Source organism: Atta colombica, unplaced genomic scaffold, assembly GCF_001594045.1.
Source record: "Atta colombica isolate Treedump-2 unplaced genomic scaffold, Acol1.0 scaffold219, whole genome shotgun sequence".
In the NCBI taxonomy this organism is placed as follows: Eukaryota; Metazoa; Arthropoda; class Insecta; order Hymenoptera; family Formicidae; genus Atta; species Atta colombica.
The window spans coordinates 23,386-51,348 of NW_017259315.1; the positions used below are offsets into that span (position 1 = coordinate 23,386).

Here is a 27,963-nt window from a genome sequence, read left to right on the forward strand (position 1 = left end):
AAAAGTAAAAATAGCTATTATTTTCGGTCTCTCAAATTCAATAATAAAATCCGTGCATCTAAGTTCTGATATGACCAGGAACTGTATATGAAACGTACATGGGCAACTCGATGACTTTATTGCTTTTTTTTCGATACGGAAAGAAGGATGAAATGGAAAATGTATTCGAAAGAATTTTCTAATTAGAAACGTTCGTTTCATAAAGTAAGCACGCCTTAATAAGAGAAAGAGAAAGAAAAAGAGAGAGGGAGGGAGAGAGAGAGGAACTGACATAAAAAGTGTGTGTAGAGAAACCCCCGCCGTCCATCTTCTTCTTTCTCTCTTTCTTTCTCATTCTTTCTATTGACACAAAAGTACATTTTCCTTATTCACTCCTTTTGCAGCAGAAAGCAAGATAATTAAAGAACTTTGAACAATAATGTGTTAGTCTCTACGTTTTTCTGTGCCGCCGTGAACTCAACGTGGCATGGATTCGCAACCGTTTACAATTAACATGGACCATATATTTTAGACTCTTTTATGAAATTTTTCAACAAAAGAAAGATTGAGCATAAGGTAGCTGAATTAACTTAAGTGGACCGCTCGATATCAGTTAAAATTCGTTAATTCGTGAAAGATCGAATATTCGGAGAAGAGATCCACTGATTGAAAAATCTCGTAAATCATTTCTCATTGCAACGCGTGTTTGAGCCTATTTCTGTTGTATGCCATGAAAAAAAATTTTACTAAACTAAAAATTTGATCAGACACAGATATTATATCTGAAAATAGTTGTATTAAACCGTAAAATAATTACACATAGAATGTTCAAATTAATAGAATGTGAAAATTTTTTGTAACATTACTCATCATGCTTGAGATTCTTAATTATTTTGATAGATCAACAAAATTATTTTCGAATCTGTATCTAACTATATCTAAATTTATAGATATTTCAGCAAAATTATTTTTCATTTAAACCGATATAGATCTGAAAATAATTAAATTGAACCTCAAGAACAATTGAACATCAAGATAATTATGAAGATAAAAAAATTAAGATAATTAACAAAGATTTTAATATCCTATTAGCTTAAGCGTCTAATATAATCATTTAGATAATTCATAACGTAATTATTTCCAGATCAGTAGACGGAAAAACCGATTTTGTAAAAAAAAATTCAAAAATTTAGATAGATACAAATCTGAAAATAATTATGTTGGACCATCAAGATAACTACATAGAAGGCTCAAAAATTATGATAAAGTAACAAAAGATTTTGACATTCTACCAGCTTGTATTCAATATAATTATTTAGATAATTCAGACAATTATTTTCAGTTCTGTATCTAGGTAAATTTTTAGTTATTTCAACAAAATCATTATGTATCCGCAAGACCTAATATTTACATACTTCAGCAAAACTTATTTCATATGTATTTTCCGGACAACAGTTTCTCCTCGTTCCTCAGTCACTTTTCCGTCGCGTCGCGCTGTTCCAAGCCAAAAATAACTGAACGATCGAAAATAACTCTCCCCCGCGATTACACGATATTCACCGGACAGACGAGGCGCGGAAAATCTGCCTTACTGTAACGTTCAACGTAAACGCAGTTCTCGGAAATGGCTGCATCCGATGATGCGCCATCAAAAGTAGGTTTCCGTGGGATCTCGAGCGTGAACCAGCTGTAGTAGGTGCCCGAGGTGAATTGATTAAAATCGAACGCGCGGCGGCGCGGTGCGGCGCAGCGCACGCTAACAAAGGAGAATTGCGGGCACGGAAAGGGTGAAGAGAATGTGGGTGGACGTGTAGATGGAGCGTAGAATGGGGAATGGGCAAACAGAGCGCAATTAACGTGCAACCATTAAATATGTACGCGCGCGTTGCTACAGCGCGCGCGACGCATGTGCGCAGGTCGGGCTTGCAAATACATTGCTGCATCGGGGTATATCGGACACCCTCTTCCGTCCCTTCCATCCTATGTTGCAAGCGTGCGAGCGAGCGAGCAAGCAAGCGAGCGAAGCGGGTCGCGGCGTCTCTTCCCGTGGCCTGTTGGCACAGCCGCTTGATTAGCTCCGCCATATTTACATGTCATTAGCCGATTGTTTGTCCAAGTCGGTAACTCCATCGCTCCTCCCCCTCGCGTCGCCGCAGTTCATTCATTTTTTTCAGCGGGAACTCATCTACGATTCAATGGAAACACCGTACCGAGCACGCTTCGAAAATCCGCTACTGCGAAAAGCGAAATGAGCGTGATGCAAAATCTCGGTTTGTGCGCGAAACGATTCGTTAAAGATTAAGTATGGTAACATTACATAATACAGCCTTTGTCAAAATTATTGGATTATTTTATTCATTTATCATTCATTTATTACTTATATCTTTTTCATGTATCTCTGGAATTCTCTCTCTTTTATCTGCATTATTTATTAATTACCGGTATTATAAGTTTAAAGGGTTCTTGAAATAAAGGATAATTTACAGCAAATGCCTTAAATCAATTTTTGAACTAAAACTTTAAATAATGATTAACAAAATCTTAAAATATTTTTGGCCAAGATTGTATTATAACTTCCCACTTAATAACATAAATGTAAATATATAATATATTGATAAAATGGGCTAACTTTTTGGACCAAATTTTAAACATCTCTTTAAGATGACTCTTTGAAGACGTCTGTCCCAATTTTAACATGTGTGCTGTCAGGAAATTATCGAAATTGAATTAGTTATCTCATTTTACAGTAACATATATTATACAATTATATTTCGAGTTGCCGAAATTTAATTTAATTTAAGCCGGTTATTTTAAAATTACATTTACATGGAATATTTACATATTGTTTAAATTTACATAAATTTTTTTCACAAAGACAATACAAACAAATGTAAAATATATAAATTATTATGAACTGGATAATACAAAATAATAGAAATAATCAAGTTTTATAATTGTTAATACATCTAATTTTACTGATAAATAAAAATAAATCGAAATAGAAACTTCAATTTGATGCAATGATAAAGAACATAGATACTTTGATGATTCATAGATTGTTTTTACATAGATGACAGGGAAAACAGTAGTTTATGTAGTTTACATTGTATACACGTAGATGTAAATTATATTTTACGTGTGAAACGACAACCCTTGTTAAATTGAGCATTGGATGATTTTTATTTAGTAACACAAGTCGACACAAACATCGTTTTGTTTATTATTCATGAAATGCAAAAAAAGATAGAAAGACGTTTGCATCGACTTGCCATTGACTACATTCAGACAAAACTAAAAAGTAGCTTAGTAATTCTTTAATATGATTGGTTCTTGCCTTTAATTCTTTATTAGATTTAAGTGTAGGAACCAATCATATTAATGAATCAGTAAGCGCTAACTGATCCAGTTTTCTTTGCTGAATGCAGCCATTAGATGGAAAGCACTTATTGAATAGAAAATTTACGTAATGTTACTATTATGTTGTGTTTATTAACGGAAAAGTTCTTCGCATTTGATGAAACCAATTCGGGGTAGGTCGAGGATCACGGCAAACTGAAACATATCCATATCATTACTTAAGTTGTCTTTTATTTCATAAAAAATACGAATCTCTCGATCTTAATATTTCATTGCCTATGCTGCATATAACATTTCTCTTTCTTCTCCTTTCTTCAAATTTCTCTTATACATTAAGTGTATTAAAAAAATGACGGGCAAGCCGGCGAGTTAACGCCTGACGAATACTAACGTTAACCAAAATAAATAAATGAATAAATCGATTCGCGTAACTCAATCTCGAAAAAAAAAAATAATACTAACATCATTGATGTTTCTTGCAAAAGTAATTATATTTTTCGAATAATTCATCTCGGTCCTCCTTGCATACAAAATGCTGCCCAGACAGCACACATATCTAAAAAAACATCTTTTAGGCCGGTATTCTTATTTTAAGATCTTAAGTCTCAAGATGCTAATGCAACCCTATGACATTTTAAAATTGTACTTAAGATGATCTTAATGATCTCTGTACTTAAATATAAGAATCGATGAATACTGGCCTTAAATGTTTTCATATATTTAAAAGATATTTCACATCTATAAAAGATGTTTTCATAACTTATGCTGTCTGGGTGCAAGAGATCACAGCTCTGCTCTTTATCCAGACGGAAAACAATTATAAACAAATTAAAATCAACATAATGTCAAATATCGTCAAAGTTCGCATCGACGAAACATCATTTAATTATTGAATACACTCATCATACATACATACACATACACACTTATACACATATACACACAATTCTTTTTTCTCTTCAAACTACCTTCGGCAAGGATATAACTTTCGTGAGAAATATGACGATCGGTTTTATCGCTCGCCATTTTATGGAACTTATAGACGATGGCTCTTAATATCTAAACGCTTTCGATTATGGTAACGAGAATTTGATTAATCGTATTACTACAATGAGATTGCTCTCATTCTCCGATCGCCGGCCGTCAATTGCGGACGCATACGCGATCCGTATTTTTTCACCGGAGTGCATAATCAGCGATAGCCGTTTTTTATAAAGTACCACTTTACATTACTATTAAGGCAGTATGGTAATGTGACTTGATTTACGTAATAGTTAGGCTTCCTTTCGTGCCCTTCTCTCTCGAGATGTAATCGCGCGACGTCTCGCGGATATGTGCTTTACCCAGCCGGGGATATAAGATTCCTTCAGAGATTGTGATACACAAATGAATGAGGGATTCTCTCAAAAGCGAGGGAATGCAGAAATGAGACTGTTTCCGAGAATCGACTTGGAAAATTCACTTGATCCGGTCTAGATCCCGTCATGTATTCTATGAATCAATTGATTTCTATTCATATCTATAAAGAAGTATTATTTTCTACTGTTCATCTTGCTTGCAAGGATCAACTTAGGCAAGATAAAACTGTCGAACCGAGAGAAATCGTCTTAACGTCATCCAATGTATACAAACATATGATACAAATGAAACTAATGATTTCCTTTTCTAGTTACTCCACAATTTCGGACGCATTCTTCTATGGATACATATTTTGTAAATAAATTCTGTTACGAAAGGAATACTTCACAAAAACATTTTCCTTTTTACGTTTTAACATTCAATATGAGAAAAAAATCAGCTTTATGAAAAGAACTATATCTGTACTCCGATTCTGTAATTCTTAACAACAATGTCACGTTGTATTGTTACAGAAACGGGGTAGAGATTATTATTTATTTTAATATTTCGATCAAACGAAATCATCGAGCAAGTTCCAAAACTATCGAAAAGGAAAATTGATTAATACAATTATAGCAATGACATCTTCACCCTACGCATCGTAGGCCGCGATATATAGGGAAGTATGCGATTGCTAACGCTTCGCATAAAAATTTCTAGGATATCGCTGAACTATCATTAAAATATCTCTAGGGTAAAATGCGATCGTATACTGATATAATTGCTATGACCTACGCGCCGCTTTCTTCTGCAAAAAAAAAACTGCGAACGCGCCGTCGAGAGATCGCAAGTTTCCAAGCGCAATTAGGAGTAACGATGAGCACGATTGACAATGTTAAGGCTCGTGTTTTTTTCTTGCAGTATTAATTTATCTTTATTCTTTCTCGTACTGCCAACATTCAATAGCATAAATTAATAATTTTATATGTATATATTTTATATATTTTTTTTAATCGAAGGATTAATAAAGCATAATCACAATTGTCGAAAAAATTAATTTTCGCTGAAGGTGTAAAACAAAAAGTTCTCAGATTATATGTGTGCCAATTTATATTATTGAAATGAATAACGATTGATGAAGGAATTAATTTACTTCATATATATATAGTGCAAGAAAAAATTTTGCATGGTTCTCGCTATTGAATCGTACTCAAAATTCAACATAGAATCAGGAGCCCTAACGTCAATATAATTATCCTAACTATGTCTAATCAGTGGCGGCATCAGTCTCACTCTCCGTCGCCGACTCATCGCCGACTTGCTCCTCGTCTTTTCCCCCCGGAGAAACGAAGCCCATCTTAGCCAGAATATTAAAATCGTTTGAGAGATCATTCACGTTCATCGCTTGCTCTGGGGTGTCGCTATGACCACTGCTGCTGCTATTGCTGTTGCTGCTGCTGCTGCTGCTGTTACTGCTGCTGCTGCTGCTGCTACTGCTGCTATTACTTCTGCTTCTCAACTGCCTACCACTGGGTAAGTCTTGTCTCTCGGTGTCAGCCTTATCGTCAGGAACTGAGACCTCATTACAAAGCTCCGAAAGATTACTTTGTATGCGCAGTGCCGCTGCCGCCGCCGCTATTGTTGGTCGATCGTCTTCGCATTCCACCGAATGTCGTAGAGTTACTGACGATCGCGAGTTAATACGAACGAGTTCATAGCCGGTATAATCATTAGGTTGCGTCAAGGCTACGTCCGAAAGACGACGAACGGATACCTTATTCGCGACGATGTCATCACAGGCGTTTTTTGAGTCAGCGTCTAGCCAAGGAACGGGAATGATTAAACGGTCCTCGTCCAAAACGTCGCATGACGTCAATAGTGGAGTTTCAGCAATGGCACCATCGTTATCGTACTGTTCGTCGCACGGACTGTCCTCTCGGGCAATTTCGTCATTATCACTGATCTCATTCTTGTGTGCTAGCTTTGTTCTAAATGGCGCTGATATATGCGCTTCTTCCAATTTCACGTGCTCGAAGAATCGTGTGAGAGCGCGCCGCTGGAGCTGGACTGCTGCTGGCTTGCTGTCTGATTGCTCGTGTAGCTCCAGTTCATGTTCTTCACGGCAGAGTTGCTGTCGCAAGAGCGGACAGTCTCGATCGTTTGGGCTTCGTGACTCACGTGCACGACTGGTGACGGTATGGGACTTATTATGGCCTGAGAACAGTGAGTGGATGAAATTTCTTGATCGGTACTTCTCACGACTGAGATTCGCCGTTGTTGTAGCTTTCTCCGCAGATCCAGCTGATCTTGGCCGTTGTTGCTCGGTGACACTATTCTCGGGGTCGCCGTAAGAAGACAGTAGGATTTCTGTGGCTGATCTGGCTGACTGATTAACACAGAGTTTGCCGCGTGTAAGTTTGGCCCAGGGTTTCCTACCATTGAGGGTTGCTCGGTCCAGCTGATGGTCGTTTGAGATGGAGTGAAGAGAATTTGACAATTTTGATATGGTGACATGGAGTGGGACTGCACGATTGGTTTGTTTCTTATTGTTGTCACGATCGTAGAACAGGGAATGGGTGACGACGGGTTGGAGCACAGCGCTCTGAATGGTAGTGTTGCAACTGGTCGGCAATTGGTAGTTGAAAACTGCGGAGTGATTTTGGTCTTCGGTTTCACCGCCAGGAGACTGATTGGACCTTCCAGTCGACTCGGCGATTTTCTTAACGATGAGGTATGATTGATGCTTTTCTGGCTGGATGGTATTGGGCAATTGATAGGAGTGGGACACCTGGTCTTCTTGGACGTAGGCGATGCTTGGTCGTGAGTGATGACTGATGACGTGATGGTTACGATGTGCGGTGTCTTGTACTCGGTATTCAGCATCAAAGAATTTGCTGTCTTCTGATTGGTTAATGTTTGTGGCGGAGATATTGTTGGTGATTGGGATGAGGAAGGTTGATGCAGGCAGCTGGTTGACGCCGAAGACAGTGGGGAGGACGTGTTTGGTCTGAGTTGCATCAACTTTATAAAATCCACCAGACGCTTTATAGATTTCTGAGTCTTCTCTTGCTTGCCCAATAAATCCTGATGCATTCGCTGTTGTAGCTATTGCAAAGAAAACATAAATATTTTTAAAACTGAGAAAAAGCTTCAGATATAGCAATGAGCTTTTGCTATAAGAAAATGTATGCAAATATCTTCTTCGATTTTATCGTTAATATATATGTTATAATGATATAATTGTTATAATGATATATGTTATAATGATAAATTGTGACAAAAAGAAAGTTGTCTAACATGTAGCCTTCATTTGCATAAAAAGTAATGTAATTTCATAAAATCAATAATATTGTTACTAATCATTAAACATTTTTTTGCAAAATTTTGAATTTTAAAAACAATTAAAACAATATGTATAGAAATATCTTGAAAAATAAGACATCTTTAAAAAAATCTAAATGCAAAGTAAGTATAAAGTACAGCTTGTATGTTTGTGAAATATTTAGGACCTCTTTCATCAACTCTGATTAACACTAATCGATGATTAACCAGGGTTGGGAAAGTTATTGTTATGTAAAAATAACTAGTTACAATTATAGTTTTTTTTTTAAAGTAACCACTTACAGTTCCAAGTTATCGAGACTCAAAATTAATTTGCTACAATTATAGTTACTAAAAAAGTAACTTTTTAGTTTTTCTGTTATCATGATAGAATAATATGAATAACATCCATCATATTAGAACTATAAAAAAAAAATAATTTACGCTTACAATTTACTGACCAATCAAAAAATACTTCGAAGCATCAAGTGAACCTTAATCACTATTCAGATTTTAACCAATTATTACATTAAATTGATAAATAAGTTTAAAATGTAAAGTAACTGTAAAAGTAACTATTAGTAAATTAGTTATTAGTTATTGGAAGAACTGTAACTGAGTTAAGTTATAGTTACTAAAAAAGAAAGTAACTATAGCTATAACTTAGTTACAAATAACTAGTTGTTTCCAAACCCTGTGATTAATTCAATCATTTCCAACATGAAACTGAACACAGGTACGTATGGAATAATTTGAATTAGATTTTGATCGGAATTATTCCCTAGATTTCTATTGTGTTTTCTAGAAAAAACGAAATAATTCTGATCGGAATCCATTCCAACTTGTTCCATAGTAGATGTTTGTCTTAGAAAAAGAAGAGAGAGGAGAAATTCTGAATCATTAAACTATTATTAACACTTCTGTAAGTTAATTATCGATTAACTTAACCAAAAAGTTGATAAAAGAGATTATGTTTGTGTTTACCAATGTAGATTAACTTCAATCTTGGTTACTTTTTTATCGTTTTGTAGTTCTAAGAATTAGAAAAGAGTGAAGAATAAGTTAAATCAAGATTAGAATTAATCTACATTGATAGAAATGGGCATTACACATATATTTCACATTTTCGACATTATTTACTTGGAATTCAAAACTTAACTTGGAAAAAATTGTTTCAAACCGTTTTAAATAAAAAATTTTCTAAGCTGCCTATGAAAACAAATAATATAAAAATTGAAGATGAGTATTTGCATATGTTTCCATCTAGGGGCATGTTCGAATTTCCACTTGGGTGCTTCTTAGATGCCATATCATTCTTATTGTATACCGGATGTTAAATAAGGATGACATGACATTCGAGGAACGCCCAAGTAGGAATCAGAACATGCTTCAGAATGGCTTACTATTATAGTAACTTTTATCGTATATTCACTACACGAAAACTATAATTGACTTGCTAAAAATTTTCGCTGTAAAAAAAGAGCTAAATAATAGAAATATTTAATGTCATGCATTTCTTAAATCTATGTGCGTTTTTCCGTCTATATCGCATGTGCGCGAGCACATAATAAAACTAATAAATTATTAAGATGTATTACATAATTCTAACATAGAAATAGTTAATAATGTATTTCTAGTTTACATGCGATCTAGTTCGAAACAAACATGACATAGATTTTAAAAAACTACATGACAAAAATCATATGATAAAAAAACCACATGATAATCGTTAATTTGTAAAGATTAATTCATACGATGCAATAAAGTTTAAATGCACTTCTAAATTTTCCACAAAAAAGGTAATATTTTTTTTTATGTCAATATCAATCGCAAAAAAATTAATTCATATGCACATATATAATTGGCTCTTTTTTCTGTGAATTTTTTGGCAAGATAAATGTATGAACATCTAGAAAACAGCTATATTATCATTAAATAAAAAATAATACAAAAATATCACACATGCATATGAGATATCGCTCTTAGGATGCTATTTCATTTGTCGTACGATCAATTCAAAATGTTTATTGGCTACAGATTAGAGAATTTCTAGAGAGAGTCTCGAAAAATTCTTCTAGTACCCTAAAAGCATTTTAATAAAATTTTCGAAATTTAATATTTTATATACAATAATATACATGTAATTTTTATATGATCTTTAAAAATGATATTTCTGCATAATCGGTAAACAAATCTAAATATATTACATATAATATTCCTATCTATTATCAATAAAACAAAGTGGAAATTACATTTGAAACACAATCTGGCGTTCTATATTTTTACCAATGCAGTGAGCAAATCATCACATGTAGATCATTAAAGCGCAAAGAAATATATGAAAGAAATGATTGCTTAATATTTGTGAAAAGAATGACCAATAAAATAAAATATCCAAGTCGATTCTTAATCAAATTAGTGCATCGAAGAATATATTGTGAAACGGTAAAATATTAATTGTGTATATGTATGTGTACACACACGCGCGCGCGCGCGCACACACACACGCACGCACGCACCACACACACACATACACACACACGCACGCACGCACGCACGCACATACACACATACACACACTAATATTATTATTATTATTACTAATAAACATTCTTGAGATCATTTTTCATGTTTACAGACATATCTTGGACAACAGAATCGACTTGCCCTCATATGAATGGAAAAAAATATAATGAAAAAACGCAGAGATCTTGCAGGTTCTTTTGAATGAAAAAACAAAAGGACGAAAATCACAATTTACAATATTCGATCAACTCAAGAGCATTCCAAATAAAAATGAACTTTATAATTTGTCTCTATACAGGCCACAGGACGAACCTGGAGTGACTGGCCGAGTAGTTGTGAACGTTTTTCCAACTCGTAAACCTGCAATCTCAGATCCGAGTTTCGCTCGAGCAGGTCATATCTTTCTCTCTCTTTTTCCTCTGCAAGATATTTTGCGTTCAATATACAGGTTGTTTTTTTTTTTTGCCCTATCGTGGACGATCGACCAAAAAGTTCTTCTTAATTGCAAATTCTTCGGCCGTAATCGAGAAGCCGGTCTCACACGCGGACACTTCTTCCGGCAGGTTGCCTCTCTCGTTTATTCAGTGCGTGCGTGCTTACGCTCAATTAAGTCTGCGGCAACGCTGCGATACCTCGTTGTATGTAAAATCTAGAAGTTATGGACTCATGTTATACAAATTCCTGTATTTATTTAAAATAATGTGCTTTGCGCCGATTTACCGGTCCTTCATGATTTCGTCTCGATCAATATAACTTCTCGCCGTTACTCTACAATTTACTAATTGAAAAGGCAACAAAAAAAATTGCCAGTTTTTCTTTATAATCAGAAAATCAATAATTCCCGGCCGATTTACTGCCGCAAAATGAGATAAGCCTACCGCGAACTTTTCACAACTAAAGTTGTAGGAATAAGAACTTTTTTGTCAATCACACGCTTAGTGCTATTAAAAGAGGAGAATTTCTTTTTTCAAGAAATCGAGGACGATTTACCGAATTTTTCGTCCTTTTTGAAATGAAATTTGTTCTCGCCTTCCAATTGTTCCTCCTCTTCTTCATCTTTTTCGATGTCTTCTTCCTCCTTTATTGCTGAAACACATTTTGGACAGATCCTAGATGGAGGCGCTGGTCGAGTATGACACGAAACGTGATAATTACTTGAGCAATTCTTACACGACGTTAATGAACCTAAAAATCAGAATCGTGCATTAAATATTATATATATATATATATATATATATGTATTTGCAGAAGTTTTTAATAAAATTATAAGGGAATCAACAACATATTTCTAATATTTATCATATTTTATCATATTTTTTTACATTTGTCATATTTTTACTCACCTGGATTTTCACAACAGATGCATACGATAGAGTCACTCCCTATCCTTTCGATGGTCAAGCTAGACGGTAATCCAGGTATGTGAACAGCCTTGCTACCTACCGACTGAACAGATTTGGCACTAGATACAGACAATCGCGTTTGATTGTCTTCTACTTTGCTTTTATTCACGAAGACTTTGCTCTCCGCGTTTCTGAGGATATTTGGCCTGGTAGTAGATTTTTGGACTGGGACCAACGGCTTCGTTTGTTCCGATGGCGAGGTAGGTTTGGTTAGCTGAGTTTTGTTAAGTGGTGACGATGGACCGTTCATACGTGCAGTCGTCTGCCGAGTGTGAGGTGGATTTCCAGATAAATAAGAATACCTCCTTCGTTTCTAAAATACATACGTCAAAATTTAAATTAACTAAAACTTGACAGTGTCAAATTGTAGAAAATGAACCCATCCAAAGCGCCTTAAATTTACTTTTTAAATACATAGATAACTCAAAAACTATAGTTTAGTGTTTATAAATAAATGGATGGAGATGATGTGTGACTTCATAAAGGCGACTCCAAACGATACGTCCAATTCACGTCAATATTCGCGAATACACTAGAAACCAATGTTGGGAAACCAATATTGGAAAAAATGGATAGTGAGGAAAAGATAATTTTGACTGTCGCAGGAACTGCCACAGTTATTTCTTATGCACAATTTTTATATATTGATAAAAGAAAAAAGCGACACAAAATAAGATGAATGATATCTTTAAATTGAAGTTTTTTTAAAATTCTATATGCCATTAAAGATTATTTTTTTCTTTTCTAAAATTTCGATTAAATAATTTGCATTGAGCTCTGTTTAAATATTAATTCAAACATTATTAGGATTTTTGTATTTTTAATGTCTTATGAATCTCAAATTTCAGGAAATTTCTCATATAAATTTACAAGTTCAAGAATTAGATTATTGCTCCAATCGAGAATATCTTATGGCTTATGGCTAATATTCATAGTCTGTTCAAGATCCCGCGTCTTGAACCAATCAAAGAGTTATATTAGCGTCTTAAGATATTACTTAAGACGGTCTTAAAATAAAAACCTACTACTGAATACCGGTCATAGATTTCACATATCTTTTTAATAAAAAATAATATTTTTTTTTTACGTTATGTGTATAATATTATATTACAAAAAGTACATTATTATATTGAACTTAATCGAAGTTGGAATGTAAAAGATCAATATCTTTTTTTTTTAATATGACCTTCGTAACAAATGTTAACATTGATTTTAACCACATAACAGTCAATAGTACAATACTCAATATTAATGTACATTGGCTATGTCTTGTCCGTGAGTAGGAAGTAATATTACTTTCATCATAATGTCGTCTGAAGCCGCTTTAACAGCGTTAATTAATTGTCCAATTCTGGATTTGATCCCGAGTCTTGTCCCATGTGTATCTCAATTTTATAAGACATTAATTAGAAAGTTAATTTGAAAGATATAAGATTACATGGTTCCGAAATATGGATTTCGGAAAAATCCATATTTTACGTACAAAAAATGTATATATATAAATAAAAGCATTAACATATATTACTTACGGATGGTTGCTCGAGCATAGAATATACAAAATGCGGATTTGCCGTGCTACGACGTTTTCTTTCCACTCTCCTATTTTGCAGTTCGATGAATTTGGATTTGGTAATAAGCCCGAGGCAATTTAGATAGTAGCACTTTTCGGCCGAATGTGTGAATTCAATGTATTCATTTTGCACTTCTTTCATTTGCATCTCCTCCTTTTTTATCTCCTTTTGCATTTCTTCGTTTTGCACCTCCTCTTTTTGCATTTCCTCCTTCATTTGCACCTTCTCCTGTTGTATTTCCTTCTTTTGTACCTCCTTTATTTGTATCTCCTTTTCTTTTTGCATATTTTCTTGCGTGATATCAGAATTTTCGTCCAACGGCACCTCAATGATGTCGTCCTCGCCGGAAACGGTTTCCACCGAGCTGGGACGTAATCTGTAAAGAAACTTTTAATTTAAAAAATTCCAAAATCTTTGTTACACATATTTCAACGATGAATTTTCATATAAAATAATTTTGTATGATTCTAAACAAATTTCAATCTATCATAATTAATTCTATATTATTCGCATGGACTATTTTTCATACTTCAATACTATATCTCGATTTTTATTCTCTATGATAATTTTTTTGGTAACAATTTTCTCAGAATTTTTATACAAATTGAAACACTTAAGAAATATTGAGAAAATCTACATCTTAAAATGTTTCATGTGCGTGAGAATTCTAAAATATTCGAAGATTTCTATAATTTCTGGAAAAAAAAAATTTTTTTTAGATTTTATAAGATTTTGTCAGAAATTATAGAATTAGAAATCTTAAAAGTTTTTTAAAATAGTTTTAAAACATAGAAAAGTTTTAAAACATAGAAAAATTACGGAAAAGATGTAAACTTTATTTAGAACTTCTAAAAAGCGTTCTAATTTCTATAAAAAAAACTTGAGAAATATTTTCTAAAGTTATTAAAAAATTCTGAAAGTTATATAAAAATTTTGAAAAATTATATGGAAAATGAAGAAAATTTTCATCAGAGTTCCAATTAATAAAGATTGATTCAATATTCTTTAGATAAAGATAAATAAAAACTTTTTTGTGAAACAATCTGTAAAACAATTTGCGCTAAATACAATAATGTATATAAATAGAATTCATGCATTTCAGGAATTTATAAGAGAGATCCTAGACATTCCTCGCAAAATAATGAATTGAAAGAATCAAAATAATGGATTGAATTGAAAGATTGAAAGGACTTCTTAATCAATTTACTGTTTCTTTAAGATACATAAGCTTACTTCGCACAATCGTTATCTCGTAGGTGCGAATGATGAACATCGCCATTTCTAACAACTTTTTCATAGTTCTCCTTCGTTCCGAAACCATTAGCGGTCGCTTCATGCTTTGTTTCATTATTGTTCGTAATGTGATTGTTGTTGTTCAATCCGAGGAGAAATGGTACAGAAACTTTCGATCCGTTCGCGTTGTCTGCCTTGAACGCGTCCACTTCTTTGCGCAGTCGCTGCACGATCTGTTTCTGTTATAACAAGCAGAGAGATATATATAGCGCATCATAGTGTTACTTAACATCGGTGATTTCTAAAAGAGATCCTTAAGCTCGATGTCCACGATGCTAGAAATCGGTCCGAGATCTCGAAAGAATTAACAAATCACATTTGAACAATTTAGTCATCACATGACCAATGTGATTAGTCAATTCTTTCTTCGTTCGAGGTTCGGACCGAATTTCTAGCATCATGGACAATAGGCTTGAAACAATTTATACAAGTGATGAACCAGGTATATTAACTTCAGCACGTTTTAGCAACGCATAACACATGTGCAAACATTCGAATAATTGTTATACCTTTAAAAATACAAACATACAACAAATAAGTGTAAATGTTATAAAAGGCGGAACAAAATAGAATGTTAACATAGTTGCGTGATTAAGATTGTGAAGCAAGGACGTATTTATTCTATATATATCTATATATTCAAAAGTTAACTTTCGCAAAGCTCAAGAAAGTTTCCAGCACTTTTAAAGTAAATGAGAAACGGATAACTGTTGGAAAAAATGACTTGGAAAATATATAAACGAGAAAAATGTTTTCGAAGCTGCAAGAGCGAGATGGGGAGTTGAGCAAGGGGACATAAACGGATGAAAAAGGATGTGGAGATTTTATAAAGAGCCGAAAACGTTTTCACAGGACATTTTATTGATTTTGAACCGCTCCGTCTCTCTGCTCCCGGGCATCTCTCCTGCGCTCGCATAGTCGCTCTTGCTTCTTCTTTCTGGATTGTCTCCCTCTCTCGTCCGCTCAACCCCTTGCCCCACGTTCGCATCACGCTTTCCTACTCTCGCAGCCTCTGCGTATCATCCTCGTGTCTATCCCCTGTCCATTACATCCCGATTATTTATCTCACTTGTTATCAATACCGTCGAAGGCAAAAGAACGTTGAATTTAGAAAAGAACGTAGCTATATGTACAAGAATGATAAATATCACTATCTCGCTCACTTAATCTTGGAATAATAAAGTTAACAAATTTTATTCACGCCCTCCTTTTTCATTAGGACTTTCGTAACTCGCCGTAACAAAGCTCATGTAATACATGATCGATATATTTAACCATTTTACAGTCAGTACCACGCAAGTGATACTGCGGCATGATAAAACTCGTACTTTGTAAAAGTTAAGCAAGGCATGCCAAAGTTTTTGTAGCAGCCCACACTGTGGATCAATAATAACCCTGATCGATACTAACAACTTGTACAAAAATATAATTTATTGGGTTTTTATAGTTTTAACATATCGATAGAAATAACACATCTGAAAAATAACAATTTTTCAATGAAGCATTTTTTTAATTCTGAATTAAAATAATGTTTTAATTGGAATAATAAATATTTATAATTTTTACATTCATGTTATATTTTCAATTAATCAATATATATTCAAGTACATTGTTTTTTACTTCAAAAATACTTTAAAAAAAAAAGTGATTTTCTAGTTATTAGTTATTATTATTAGTTATAAATAAGTTAAAAATTAAGTAAAAATTACTTTATCAATCATAGAGAATATACTAACTTAACTTTACAATCCATCAGTTAAATAACTCTTATAACGTTCTTAAAATTTTCGAAGACATGATATTTTTTACAAGAGTACATTTTGAATTGTGTTGTTTTTGTAAATATAAAATGATCTTCTACTGAAAACATTTAGAGTTAATTTTAGTGATTGAAAAGTTTGAAGAAAAAATTGTATTGTAAAATTTTATTTTAAATTTATTCATTCTAACTGATTGAGATAAATATTAATTGTGATACTTTGAATTATATCACTTTTGATGAATTATTTCGAATCTGTTTTTACACCATATCGAAATCAACACAGCTCAAAAAGGGAATTTTTTTAAAGATTTGCTCATATTTCTAAAAGTATGTTCTTTTATTGATATCAATTAATTAATAATTTTCTCTTAAGTTAAAAAGTTTTTCTTCTTTTTTAAAAAACTTAATTTTTTTTAGTTAAATTACTTTTGAAGTAAGAAACAGTGTACTCTTAGACTTTTTTGAGAACTGGAGCTTTCTAAAGTAACTTGTAGAAGATTGTACTTTCTAAAAATTTTCTAGGTCGTTGAATTCGATTCTGGTTTGAGAATCCTAAAATTCCAATAAAAAAATAATCTGGTTATTGTGAAACCCGATTTTAGGTATCTCTGTTTAAATATAACTCAAAAATATCGAATATCAAAGGATAGTAATCTCCATGAAAGAGGATCACAGAATTCATAATTAGAGAAATCATTTGAAAGCCAGTTTGGAAATTAATACTAACTGTTTATGTAACACAAATAAAGCAAAACAAGAAACTTGGTCTTGCATTTCGCAATTAAAAACTTCCTAAAACCGAGTGTTATGTCAAATCAAATCAATCAAATTATCTTTTTCAAATTCTGTCCCCCATATTAAATCCAATATTTTAAATTTCTTATTTTGATTTCATTCGAATAAAGCATTATCAAATTATTATAGACCAAATTTCATAAAAATTAAATGAATATAAAATAAAGGAGGATGACTCAAATGGGGCTGATCTGCAAAGGGTTAAAACTGTGTCATGAGTTTTAAAAATTCGAACTGTGCCACCCTAATGTAAATTTTTTACTTGTATACACAATTTTTCACTTTGTATACAAAAATATGTATACAAAGAAAAAGAATTATTAGTTTTTAAAGCACAATCATTTTTAGAAACTCATTTAACTTTGGACACATTTTCACGTTCAAAATCACACGATCGACCGACTGAGAGATTGATTACGAAATTGCAGGGTCTCATAATAGGAAAAAAGTCATAGTATAGATGCATCGTGAATCACTACGTGCATGCAACATGAAAGAAAATCAATTGTCCGCGCTTACCTGGCATCTTCCCAGAGAGACGATGTGCACCTGAATCTTTTTTATCTGCCCGAGAATGTCTGAATTCTGTAACAAGACACATTGTGATCATATATCGAATTCAAACACATTTATTCTGGAATCACGCAATTATCGGAATTTGAGCGATTTGCGTACATCGCGAAATCTTAGTGGAATATTGCGCGGAATAATTGTGTATATATTGATACGCTTATTAGGTATTATTGTTGTTATTGTAATGCAAAACAAAAGCAAATAGATGATTCAATCATAAAAAATTGACTTAAAATCGTCAATAAGAAATCATTCGATATAATGAAGTTACATGTCAAGGATTTTGTTTTTTAAGCAATTGCTAAAATTAAATTAAATTAATAATTGAGTTTTAAACATGTATAACAGAAAAGTTCCCCATAATATGCATAAACAACATCCCGCACTAATTGTCGCGAGATGAAATGTCTGGTCAAAGTTGTGCGCGGCGTAACTTATGAGATTCCAGAAGTATAGCACACAAACTCTCGCAAAATTTCATTGTATCGATTGTTCTCTGAATCTCAAATCCCATCATAATTAGAAATAAATCAAATCGCAAACCCGGAATGCTAAAATTACACTAGTTTACAGTAAAAAATTATATTTTGGATCGGACTAGGTTTCTTATAGATTTTTGAATGCTGAAAATGATGCCGCAAACTAAAAAATTCAAACACGTCAGATTTCCAAAATAATTGAAATTTAATGGTTTCTTCGATATTTATATTTGACACTTTTTTGTCCTGAAATTTTAGAAGTCATGAATTGTTTATTCTCTATTAAATGCATTTTTTAAATTTCAATATCTTATTTTTTAACCATGAAGGATTTAAATACAGGTTTTTATAAGAGGTTTTTCTAACATAGCAAATTTTCTGCTTGTGACGATGAAGTATATTGATATAATGTCTAGTTTGTGGCTTTCGATATAGATATACAACTTTTGTATATAACATTTTTTTTAAAAAAGCAATTTTTTTCAAAGTATTCGAGGTAAGCAATTAAAATAAGACAACTTGTACATATATATATATTTATATATAATTTAATGGAATAATAAACGATAAATTATTGTATTGATATTCACAAACTAGAAATTATATAAGTATATGACTTTAAAATTCAAATAAGCTGATAAAAGGCTATGATAAAAGGCTATTCAAGCCAAACCGGATGTCATTCGCTAATAAAACAATGTCAACGATACAAAATATTATCAAACGTTTCAGCCTTTATTATATGATTAATCCTCAGTGAAAAACATATAATACATACATTAATTTAAATCACAAATATCGAGTATCACTTTTTAGTTAGACAAATTGTAATTATCTTTTCCGTGTATACGCGTTCCTCATAATTACATCCAGATGACAAAGTTATATATAAAATTTTCCAATATACATATTCAAATATTTAATTGTGAATATGTATATTGGAGAATTTTATATAATAATTTTGACATTTGGATGTATTACAGCAAACTTGTATACGAAAAGATAATTATAATTTATAAGTAATAAGCGATGTAAAAAGCGATGCTCGATATTTGTGATTTAAATTAATGTGTATTATAGTTTTTCACTGAAGATAATTATAATTATTAAAAATCGAAAAGCTTGAAAATATTTTTATCTCAAAAAAACTCTTATATATATATTTAAATTTTTCAAAATAATCAATCTAAAAAATAAGGTATTGAAATAAAACATGCATTTTATAAGGGATAAACAATACATTCATGATTTTTAATCGGAATTTCAAGATATCATTGACATCTTTTATAAAGAAATACGGCAAAAAATTGTTTCCATATTAAATCTCAATTATTTCTGATGCGCTAGTGAAATATGACTTGCGGCATCATTTTCGACAAATGTATACACATTTGCCTGTATAATTTGCCAAAATAATTAAAGAAATTTTTTTTGTATAATATATACATATAATATAATATATAATATAAATAATTAAAGAAGTTTTTTTTTTAAAAACTAACGGCGTAACATGTTTATGTTCCATAAAATTAAATGTTTAACTTCAACATTAGAAGTTTTTTACTTATTAAAAAGACTAAGTAAATGAATTACTATAAAAATAAAAAAAGTGAAAAATTAAATACTTCATCAGTATAAAAGATATAATTATTAAAAAGTCAAAGAATTTCAGAATTCTATTTTTTTATACAAAAAATATATTAACCTAAAAAATAAAAATGGAATCAGACTGGTAACAAACTGATGTTATTTTGATAAGAATTATTTTAAAGACATCATTTTAACGTTAAAGTGACAATAGTTTGCTTTGGGACCATTACTAATACTTATAATATTAAAATGCAGAGCAAAAACGAAAAAATTTCATACTCTAAAAAGATAATGTAAAGCATTATTATATAATTAATGTAATTAGATAACAATGTATTGCCGTTTAATGATATCACATAGATAATGTAACGATACTTACATTTGGGTCATCCTTCAACTTTTCTACGCACATCTGTAATTTAACAAAAAATTGCATCAGTCACAGCTAAGAAAAATATCATACGTTGTAGTTCTATTATGTAAGACATAATGCAGAATCGAGAGGGAGATAAATAATTTAGCAGAAGTATACCAATGTATACGGCCAACTGGAACTGGTGCGCCATTACGTTATCTCTCTCTCTTTTCTACCTTATTAATACCCCTATTAATTAATAAAGATGCAAATTATCTCATATTTAACATCTTATTAACTCGTCGCGCTTCACATTTAACTTCTTCGTCGCGCCGTTTCGGGAAGCGATTTAAATCTAAGTACTAACCACACATATTAATTATTATAAAATATATACAGGATATCTCGCAACTTTTTGTCAAGCGCTTTTATGTATTGGGTTGTTGCCGATATTGAAGGAAAATTGAAACGCAGAAAATTTAAATTTTAGTATACATTTATTAAATTATGTAGATTAGTCGACACGAATTTTCGGGACAATCCAATAAATAGAGCGGACTAAACTCGGTTGAAAAGTCCTTTTTACCATTTTGCAATTTTCACAATAGTTAACAAGATATTAATTATTAAAAATCGCTAAATATTTGGTTTTTAATAATTTTTTACTCAAATACTCAACTTTATAGAAAAACAGCAAGAGACAAAAATTGCTTATTTTCTTCTCATAAAGTTCTGAGAATTTTTTCTGAATTTTTTAATACCATATTTTCTCATGATGGTAAAAATAGTTGCAAATATAAGAAAATGCAGTACTTGATTAAAAAATCCTGAAAAAATTCTTAGACTTTATGAGAAGAAAACAAACAATTTTTGTGTCTTGTTGTTTTTCTGTAAGTTAAAGTTAATAGTATTTAAGTAAAAAATTATTGAAGACCAATAATTAAATAATATATAACAGAACATATTTCTGATAGATCGAAATTTGTTATTTCCCATTCCTATTGCCTGCATATGCCTTTCAATTGTATCTGAGACTGTATTGTTCTTAATTTATATGATTAATATATGATTTATATGATATAAAAACAAGATATAATAATTTACGTGTATACAATGTAAATCATGTAACAATATTTTACGTATTATCTATGTAAACAATCTATGAATTATCAAAGTTTATGTTCTTTATCATTGCACTAAAGCTTCAATCTCGCTTATATATATTTTTTTTTTATTTATCAACAAAAATCAGAGTCAGATATATTAACAATCATAAAATTTAATTACTTCTTTCTATATTATTATGTTACCAATTTATAATAATTTATATATTTTACGATGCTTCTATTGTCTGCATGAAAAATATTCGTATAAACTTAACGTAAATAATACGTAAAAATTTTATGTATAAAATTTTTTAAAAACGTAATCTTGAAATATACAACACAACTCATAAGCTTTATATACATATTATTCCCAATTATATCGATATTAAATAAAGAGCTAGTGATTATTATTCATTCACGAAAAAAATAGTTGTAAATTCATATAAATGATCTTGTTTTAATCTTAATAGTTCCAAATTGTAACAGCAATTTCATCGAGAATAAAAAAAATTTTGCTTACATTGAGAAAAATGATTGAAAATGGACGAACCAGAAAATTCTGATTCATCATTTCCAATCAGAATTTCAATTAATTCAACCTGACATTTTTCTCAGTGTATCAGTGTGACTTTTATCTTTCTTCTTCTGGCGCGCAGAAAGACAATTCTTTTTATTTCTCGACACGACTCGATTATCGACTAGTAGTTTGTCAGTTCCGCGAGACACACAAACTCGGCAAAATTCGTCTCGCTCCGACGCGAACAAAAGTCACAGAGAACTGAGAGAACGACCTTGTCAACGTTCGAGGTAAAAGTAAATCAAATATGGACTCGACGACTTCGGGAAGCAAGTATCGACTTGCACCTGTCGTCCCCACCACGATATATGCGAACTTTGGTTACATAAATCGTGTTTGGTGAAATAGCAACTATTGTCTCCTATCGATGCGTCCCATGTATAACCATTTTTTATCCTCTTTACAGGATCTTACATACATAAAAAAAAAGAATCATTCTATTGCCAAAAAAAAACTAAAAAGTTACTTTCCTAAAAAGTTAGTTTCCTTTTTTTCTTTTAAGTAACAGTTATCGTTAACAAGGAATATTTTCTTAATATTAGGGAAAAATTCGTAGCATTTTTTTAATGTCATCTAACGGGAAAAACGCCATGAACTTTTTCTCACACCTAATAGTTTTCAAACGTATTTATTATAAATTGTAGAAAAATATTATCATGTACTCGAAACAAAAAAATTTTTTTTTTTCAAAGAATATTATAAAATTTTATCGAAGAAGCGACTTATGTCCGTTTCTATGAATGTAGTTTAATTTTAATCTCGGTTTATCTCGGATTCAACTAACTATTCATTTTTTTTTAATTTTAAGAATGATGAAAGATAAATTAAACCGTGATTAAGTTTAATCTACATTGGTAGAAATAGATATATAATAAGCAAATCAGATTTGTTTTAATTCAATAATCTTGATTAAATTTGCTAAGATTCAAAATAATTTTGAATAAATTTGGATATTTGCAATGAACTTATAATAGATTGATGAAGATATATAAACTTTTGAAATACTTGGAATGAGTAAATATTTAAATACTTTTTTTTACAGTACTTTTTCTGTGTGCAGAATGTTCGAAGAAGAACATGAAAAAGTTCGAAGAAGGAAGTATAATCATTTAATTTTTTAAACAATCATCTAAAGTGATCTTTCCCAATTAAGAATTACGTATTATTACAAAATTTCTTATTGCATAAAAATTGCATATTATATTGGTTATTCTACAATTTATTAGTATTTAAGAACATTGTGTGTAAATTTACTCAACATTTTCTATAAAAATAAGGGGACAAATAAACAACAGTATATAAATTTTCGATCAGTAGGGAAAATTACTGTGACTAATCTTTGTTTTCTCGCTGTTGAGGTGTAAAATCACTCTCGGTAACTATTCCCGGGTTAAGCTGAGGAAAACTGACGCGAAAGTTTGTCGAACGTGCGACTGCGTCGCGCACTGCTGCGCCGAGAGGGATCTCCCTCTCGGCGGAAAAACGACGAGAGGAGCGTGGCTGGATAATTCACAACTTATCGATTGTCCGACATGAAGCGTCTTCTTGCGAATCGAACAGACTGCACTCAATTTTGACTTTCGATGAGTGCGACATTAAATTATTATCAGGAAATTGTCGTCAATCCTTGCCAAACCGAAAGGTAAGGCTTTATAGTACGAGATCTCACCGCGAATTTGTGCACCTATGCATATGTAGATATAATAGAATATAAAAAAAAATCGAAAGTTCGTGTTGAGGGCAACACTAAATCGCAAGAGTGCCTAAAAAATTATGACTTACAAGAGAAGGAACGAGCACGCGACTCTGAGCGATGAACAAGGATGCAGCACAATTGAACGTGTGCGCGCGAGTTTGTATTGTGACCATCAGTTGTGCTGCGTCCTTGTTCACTACTCGGAGTAATTGCGCTCGCTCCTTCTCTCGTAGATCGTAAGTCGTAATTAATGATATATTCCTGATCACTTTTTTTGCGGCCACAATAGAAGGAATAAGGAATTAAAAATAAGGAATAAGGATTCCAACCTACCAGAAATCCGGTGTATCCGATATCTGATAGATTGAAATCATTATTCCTTATTCCTTATTCCTTTTATTGTGACTTTAGTACCTTTATGTTACGATAATATCACATTGATCGAGACTTGCGCTTATGATCATGAGCGATCGAGAGAGCGAGCAAGAATCACCTTCGCGCCAGGCGATCCCTGGCGAATGCGCTCGCGGCGCGGCGATACAAAGGAATCCGAAGGTATCGATATATTTATAAAAATGGTAGGGAGCACCTAGAGATGTTCAAGGAGGGCCATCTCGTCGACTCTCGTCTTCCGTATACCATAAGAACAGAACACAAAAGTCATAATAATATCATAAAAATGTTATCACGATCTTATTTATTATAAGAGGCCTCATAAGAGGCCTTTCTTTGCAGAGAGCAAACCTATAAGTTTATCTTTCCTCCTTTTCTCCCCACGTTAGAGAAAAAAAAAGGGACAAGAGATAAACCGTGTAGAAGAAGTTTAACTAAAAAGAACAAGACTAAGACCTGGTTCCATCAATGTAAGATTAACTTTACTCTTGGTTCAATTTACTTTTTATCTTTTTCTAATTCTAAGAAAAAGATAAATTCTTAAGAAAAAATAAACAGTTGATACTTTCCAACAAAGACAGTGCAATACAGCGATTTCTTTGTTTAACATTGGCAAACAACAAAGATGTAATAGTTCACTATTCATCTATGTCATTTACTGGAGCACCCAGTAAAGTTAAATCTAGATTAAAATTAATCTTACTTTGATGGAACGAGGCTTAATGCTCATTTCTATCAATGCGGAATAATTTTAATCTCTGTTTAACTGATCTTTCATTCTTCTTTTTCTTAAAATTAGCAAAAGATGAAGAATTAGTTGAATTGAGATTAAAATTAAATTAACTATTATAGTAGAAATGAACCTAAAAAACGTAATAAAAACGTAATAAAGACATCATAACGATGTTTTTTATGACATACATGTTTAAAAGACATCAAAGACATAAAAGACATCATAAAAATCTTCTAGACATTGTCTGGAAGATTAATCCAGTAATGTTGTAGCAACACTGCAATATTCCACCAAAATTGCACACATTGCAACAATGTTGCTACAAATTTATATAGTGTAGGGGTTTTGCTCAACTTCTCACATAGTTCATCCTTTCTCTTTTTTCTCCAACATGGTGAACTATACAAGAAGTTCAGCTTTAAAGAGCAAACAAAAACAGACCTATGAAGTCATGATGATGTCCCCTGATAAAGTAAAGACCACAGCACAAACTTTTGCCTAACTCATAATGCATAGTGCATAAGTAGAATCAACCAATCAGAATCCTTCCTTTTCTTTCTTTTCATAGAAAAAAGAAACTTTGATTAGTTAATTCTCTATGTACTATGCGTTATGTATTGTGCAAAAGTGCTGCAGCCTTAAAACGAGATAATTTGGATAAGTTAACAGAAATTTTGAAATAATGTACAATATTTAATTAAACATATACAAAATTATCAGTGCAATAGTGTATGTTTTATACAATATTATACTTATTATAATTTTATATAATATTGTTTGATTAAATATACTACCTCAATTTTTTTAATCCATCCAAATTACTCCACTTTATTCCATTATTACTATTATTATGACTCAACTTGGAAAACTGATCAACAAGTTCTCTGTGGTGAGTTCGCGTTATAGTTTTAGATATCGCACCGATTAGATATCATTCTTGAAAACATAGGTAATTCGATCCCGCAACGAATTTCTCGGCCGCTTCCACGAGCGAATGAGGCACGTAAGATACGGAAAAGAGAGAGATAGAGAAAGAGAGAAAGAAATGGGTGGAAAGAGACGGAAAGAGGGCGCCTGGGGACGCCGAGCGGGAGAGAAGCTCAACACGCTCGGCCATAAATGGAACTTTCGACTTTCACAGTTCGCACTCGGTTTCCTCCTCGCCCTTCGCAAACTTCCGATCCTCAAAACCCTTCACGTGCGCGCGCGCGCGCGTGCGCAGTCAAGTTAGTAGCAAAAGACGCTTGGTGGATCTATCGAGTTCGAGTTGTCCCGAATCGATCGATCGATCCATCGAATCGACTTGGAGGAAACTTCATGACACAAGGAGAGGGGACGGGCGCTCGCGGCTTTCATGTATCCCTTAATTCCCTTATTATGCGCGGGGAGAAAAATAAAAATCTCCTCCCCAATCTTTAAGATATATATGTTGCGCGGAGGAGGAGGCCTCCTTCTTTCTCTCCTCTCAACCCCCGACGACCCGACCATTCTTCGATCACTATCTCGCACACACAGCATCACAATCTCTAGGTCTATTCGTTATTTCTTGCACTTTTTGCACTCAAAATCTTCGTTTTCTTTCTTTTCAATACTCAAATATATATATATTTATCTCGTTTTGAGTGCAAAAATTTTAAGAATAATTTCAAGCAATGCGAAAAGACCTTTTCTCTCTCTCTCTCTCTCTCTCGTTCTCGTTTTCTTTCTCTCACCTGATGCTCAAATATCGCTTTCTGCAATTCCTGTTGCACATCCAAGATCTCCTCTTGCAGGCTCTTGGATATTTCCATGTTTTCTGGCAGGTGGTTCAGCACGTCAAAATGTTCCGGCCTCGATAACAACCCTGGCGGTGACAACCCCGATCCGTGTGTATTGTCCCCGACGCGTTGGGGAGGAGGGAGTGTACGGGGACGCGGGGCGAGTTGCAAACTGGCAAACGCTCCTCTTGAGAGTCTCGAGAGTCGAAGCCGCGGGCTGCGCGAGTCACGATTTCGATGTCTCCGACAGTCCGACGAACGACGACGACGCGCGAACGAGCGGCAACGGTGGCGGGTCACCGCGACGCGTTCTCAACGTAACGCAACGCAACGTAACGTCACCGTCACCGTCACGTCTCGTCTCCGTCCGTCCGTCCGTCCGTCTGTCTGTCCGTCCGTCCGCTCCAAACTTCTCGGCCGTTTCTTCTCTCGCTCTTTCTGCCTACAAACTACCGATGCGATGTTGCGCTTCGTCCCGAAGTCTCGAACGCGCCACAAGAGCGTTGTGTCTCTTTCTCTTCCTACTCGTTTCTTCTCTCGCTCTCACTCTCCCCTTTACCACTTTCAGTCGCTGACTCCCTCTTTCTTTCAGCCAAATGCGAATTTACCGATCTCGCGCGGCGCGATGTAGCGCAGCGCACGCAAGCACGCACGCACGCACGCACTTTATTGTTAGTTACTTTACGTACGCACGATATATCGCGATGTATCTCGTCACATACTTTCCCTTTCGCACTTCCCTGATATCGCGGGCGATTTTACAAGGTCGACGTACCGAAAATTCAAGAGTCCAATCCCAAACTCGTCGTCGGCGACGGCGACGGCGACGCGAGCGTTTTACGCTGCCACCGGCGCGCTGCGCTGGCCCTCGCTCGAGTACGCGGAGTACGCACCGCACGGCCGCACCGAACCAAACCGAAGTTGATCGCACGCGCCCTCCTTGCCCTTTTCCCCCCTCTCTACCTCTTCCTCCTACATTCGGACTTCGGCGCCCTTCGCCGATGATGCCCGATGCACCGGGAGAGTCGACAAGCGTTCGCGCTAAACATACGAGATTCGACATTTCCTTTTATGCCTATAATTTTCATTAATGTAGATTAAATTTAATCTTGGTTCAATTTATTCTTTATTTTTCTCTAATTGTAGAACTAGAAAAAGATGAAAAATTAACTAAATCGATGTTTAATTTAATCTACATTAGTAGAAATGCTAGCATTAACTGAACTTCTTGGATTATTCATTTTTTATTCATTTTTTTCAAGGTGAAGAGAAAAAAAGAAAGATGATAAAAGTTGCAAAAAATTGGAAAAAGAACAAATCTTTAGCTCTAGAGACATCTTTTTCTTTTTCGTTTTCTAA

The 27,963-nt window shown here is 33.3% G+C and overlaps 1 protein-coding gene across 1 annotated transcript; it reads right to left on the minus strand.

The window, feature by feature from the left end:
- Positions 1-5,780: 5,780 nt before the first annotated feature.
- On the minus strand, positions 5,781-26,916 carry LOC108687869. The gene is made up of 8 exons (XM_018193885.1): positions 26,560-26,916; positions 20,367-20,399; positions 17,865-17,930; positions 14,729-14,967; positions 13,454-13,871; positions 11,865-12,237; positions 11,512-11,706; positions 5,781-7,779 (listed from the first exon to the last, which is right to left on the minus strand). Exons 1-8 carry the CDS (start codon positions 26,635-26,637, stop codon positions 5,942-5,944), a joined length of 3,240 nt encoding a protein of 1,079 aa, XP_018049374.1. The 5' UTR covers positions 26,638-26,916; the 3' UTR covers positions 5,781-5,941.
- Positions 26,917-27,963: the final 1,047 nt, after the last annotated feature.

Excerpts from the sequence above, each read along its gene's own strand:
- LOC108687869 (XM_018193885.1), bottom strand. The coding sequence starts at position 26,637 with ATGGAAATATCCAAGAGCCTGCAAGAGGAGATCTTGGATGTGCAACAG. Across the intron at positions 12,238-13,453 it reads CTATGCTCGAGCAACCATCC|AAACGAAGGAGGTATTCTTA; the intron begins GTAAGTAATATA and ends TATGTATTTTAG. Across the intron at positions 11,707-11,864 it reads CATCTGTTGTGAAAATCCAG|GTTCATTAACGTCGTGTAAG; the intron begins GTGAGTAAAAAT and ends TCTGATTTTTAG.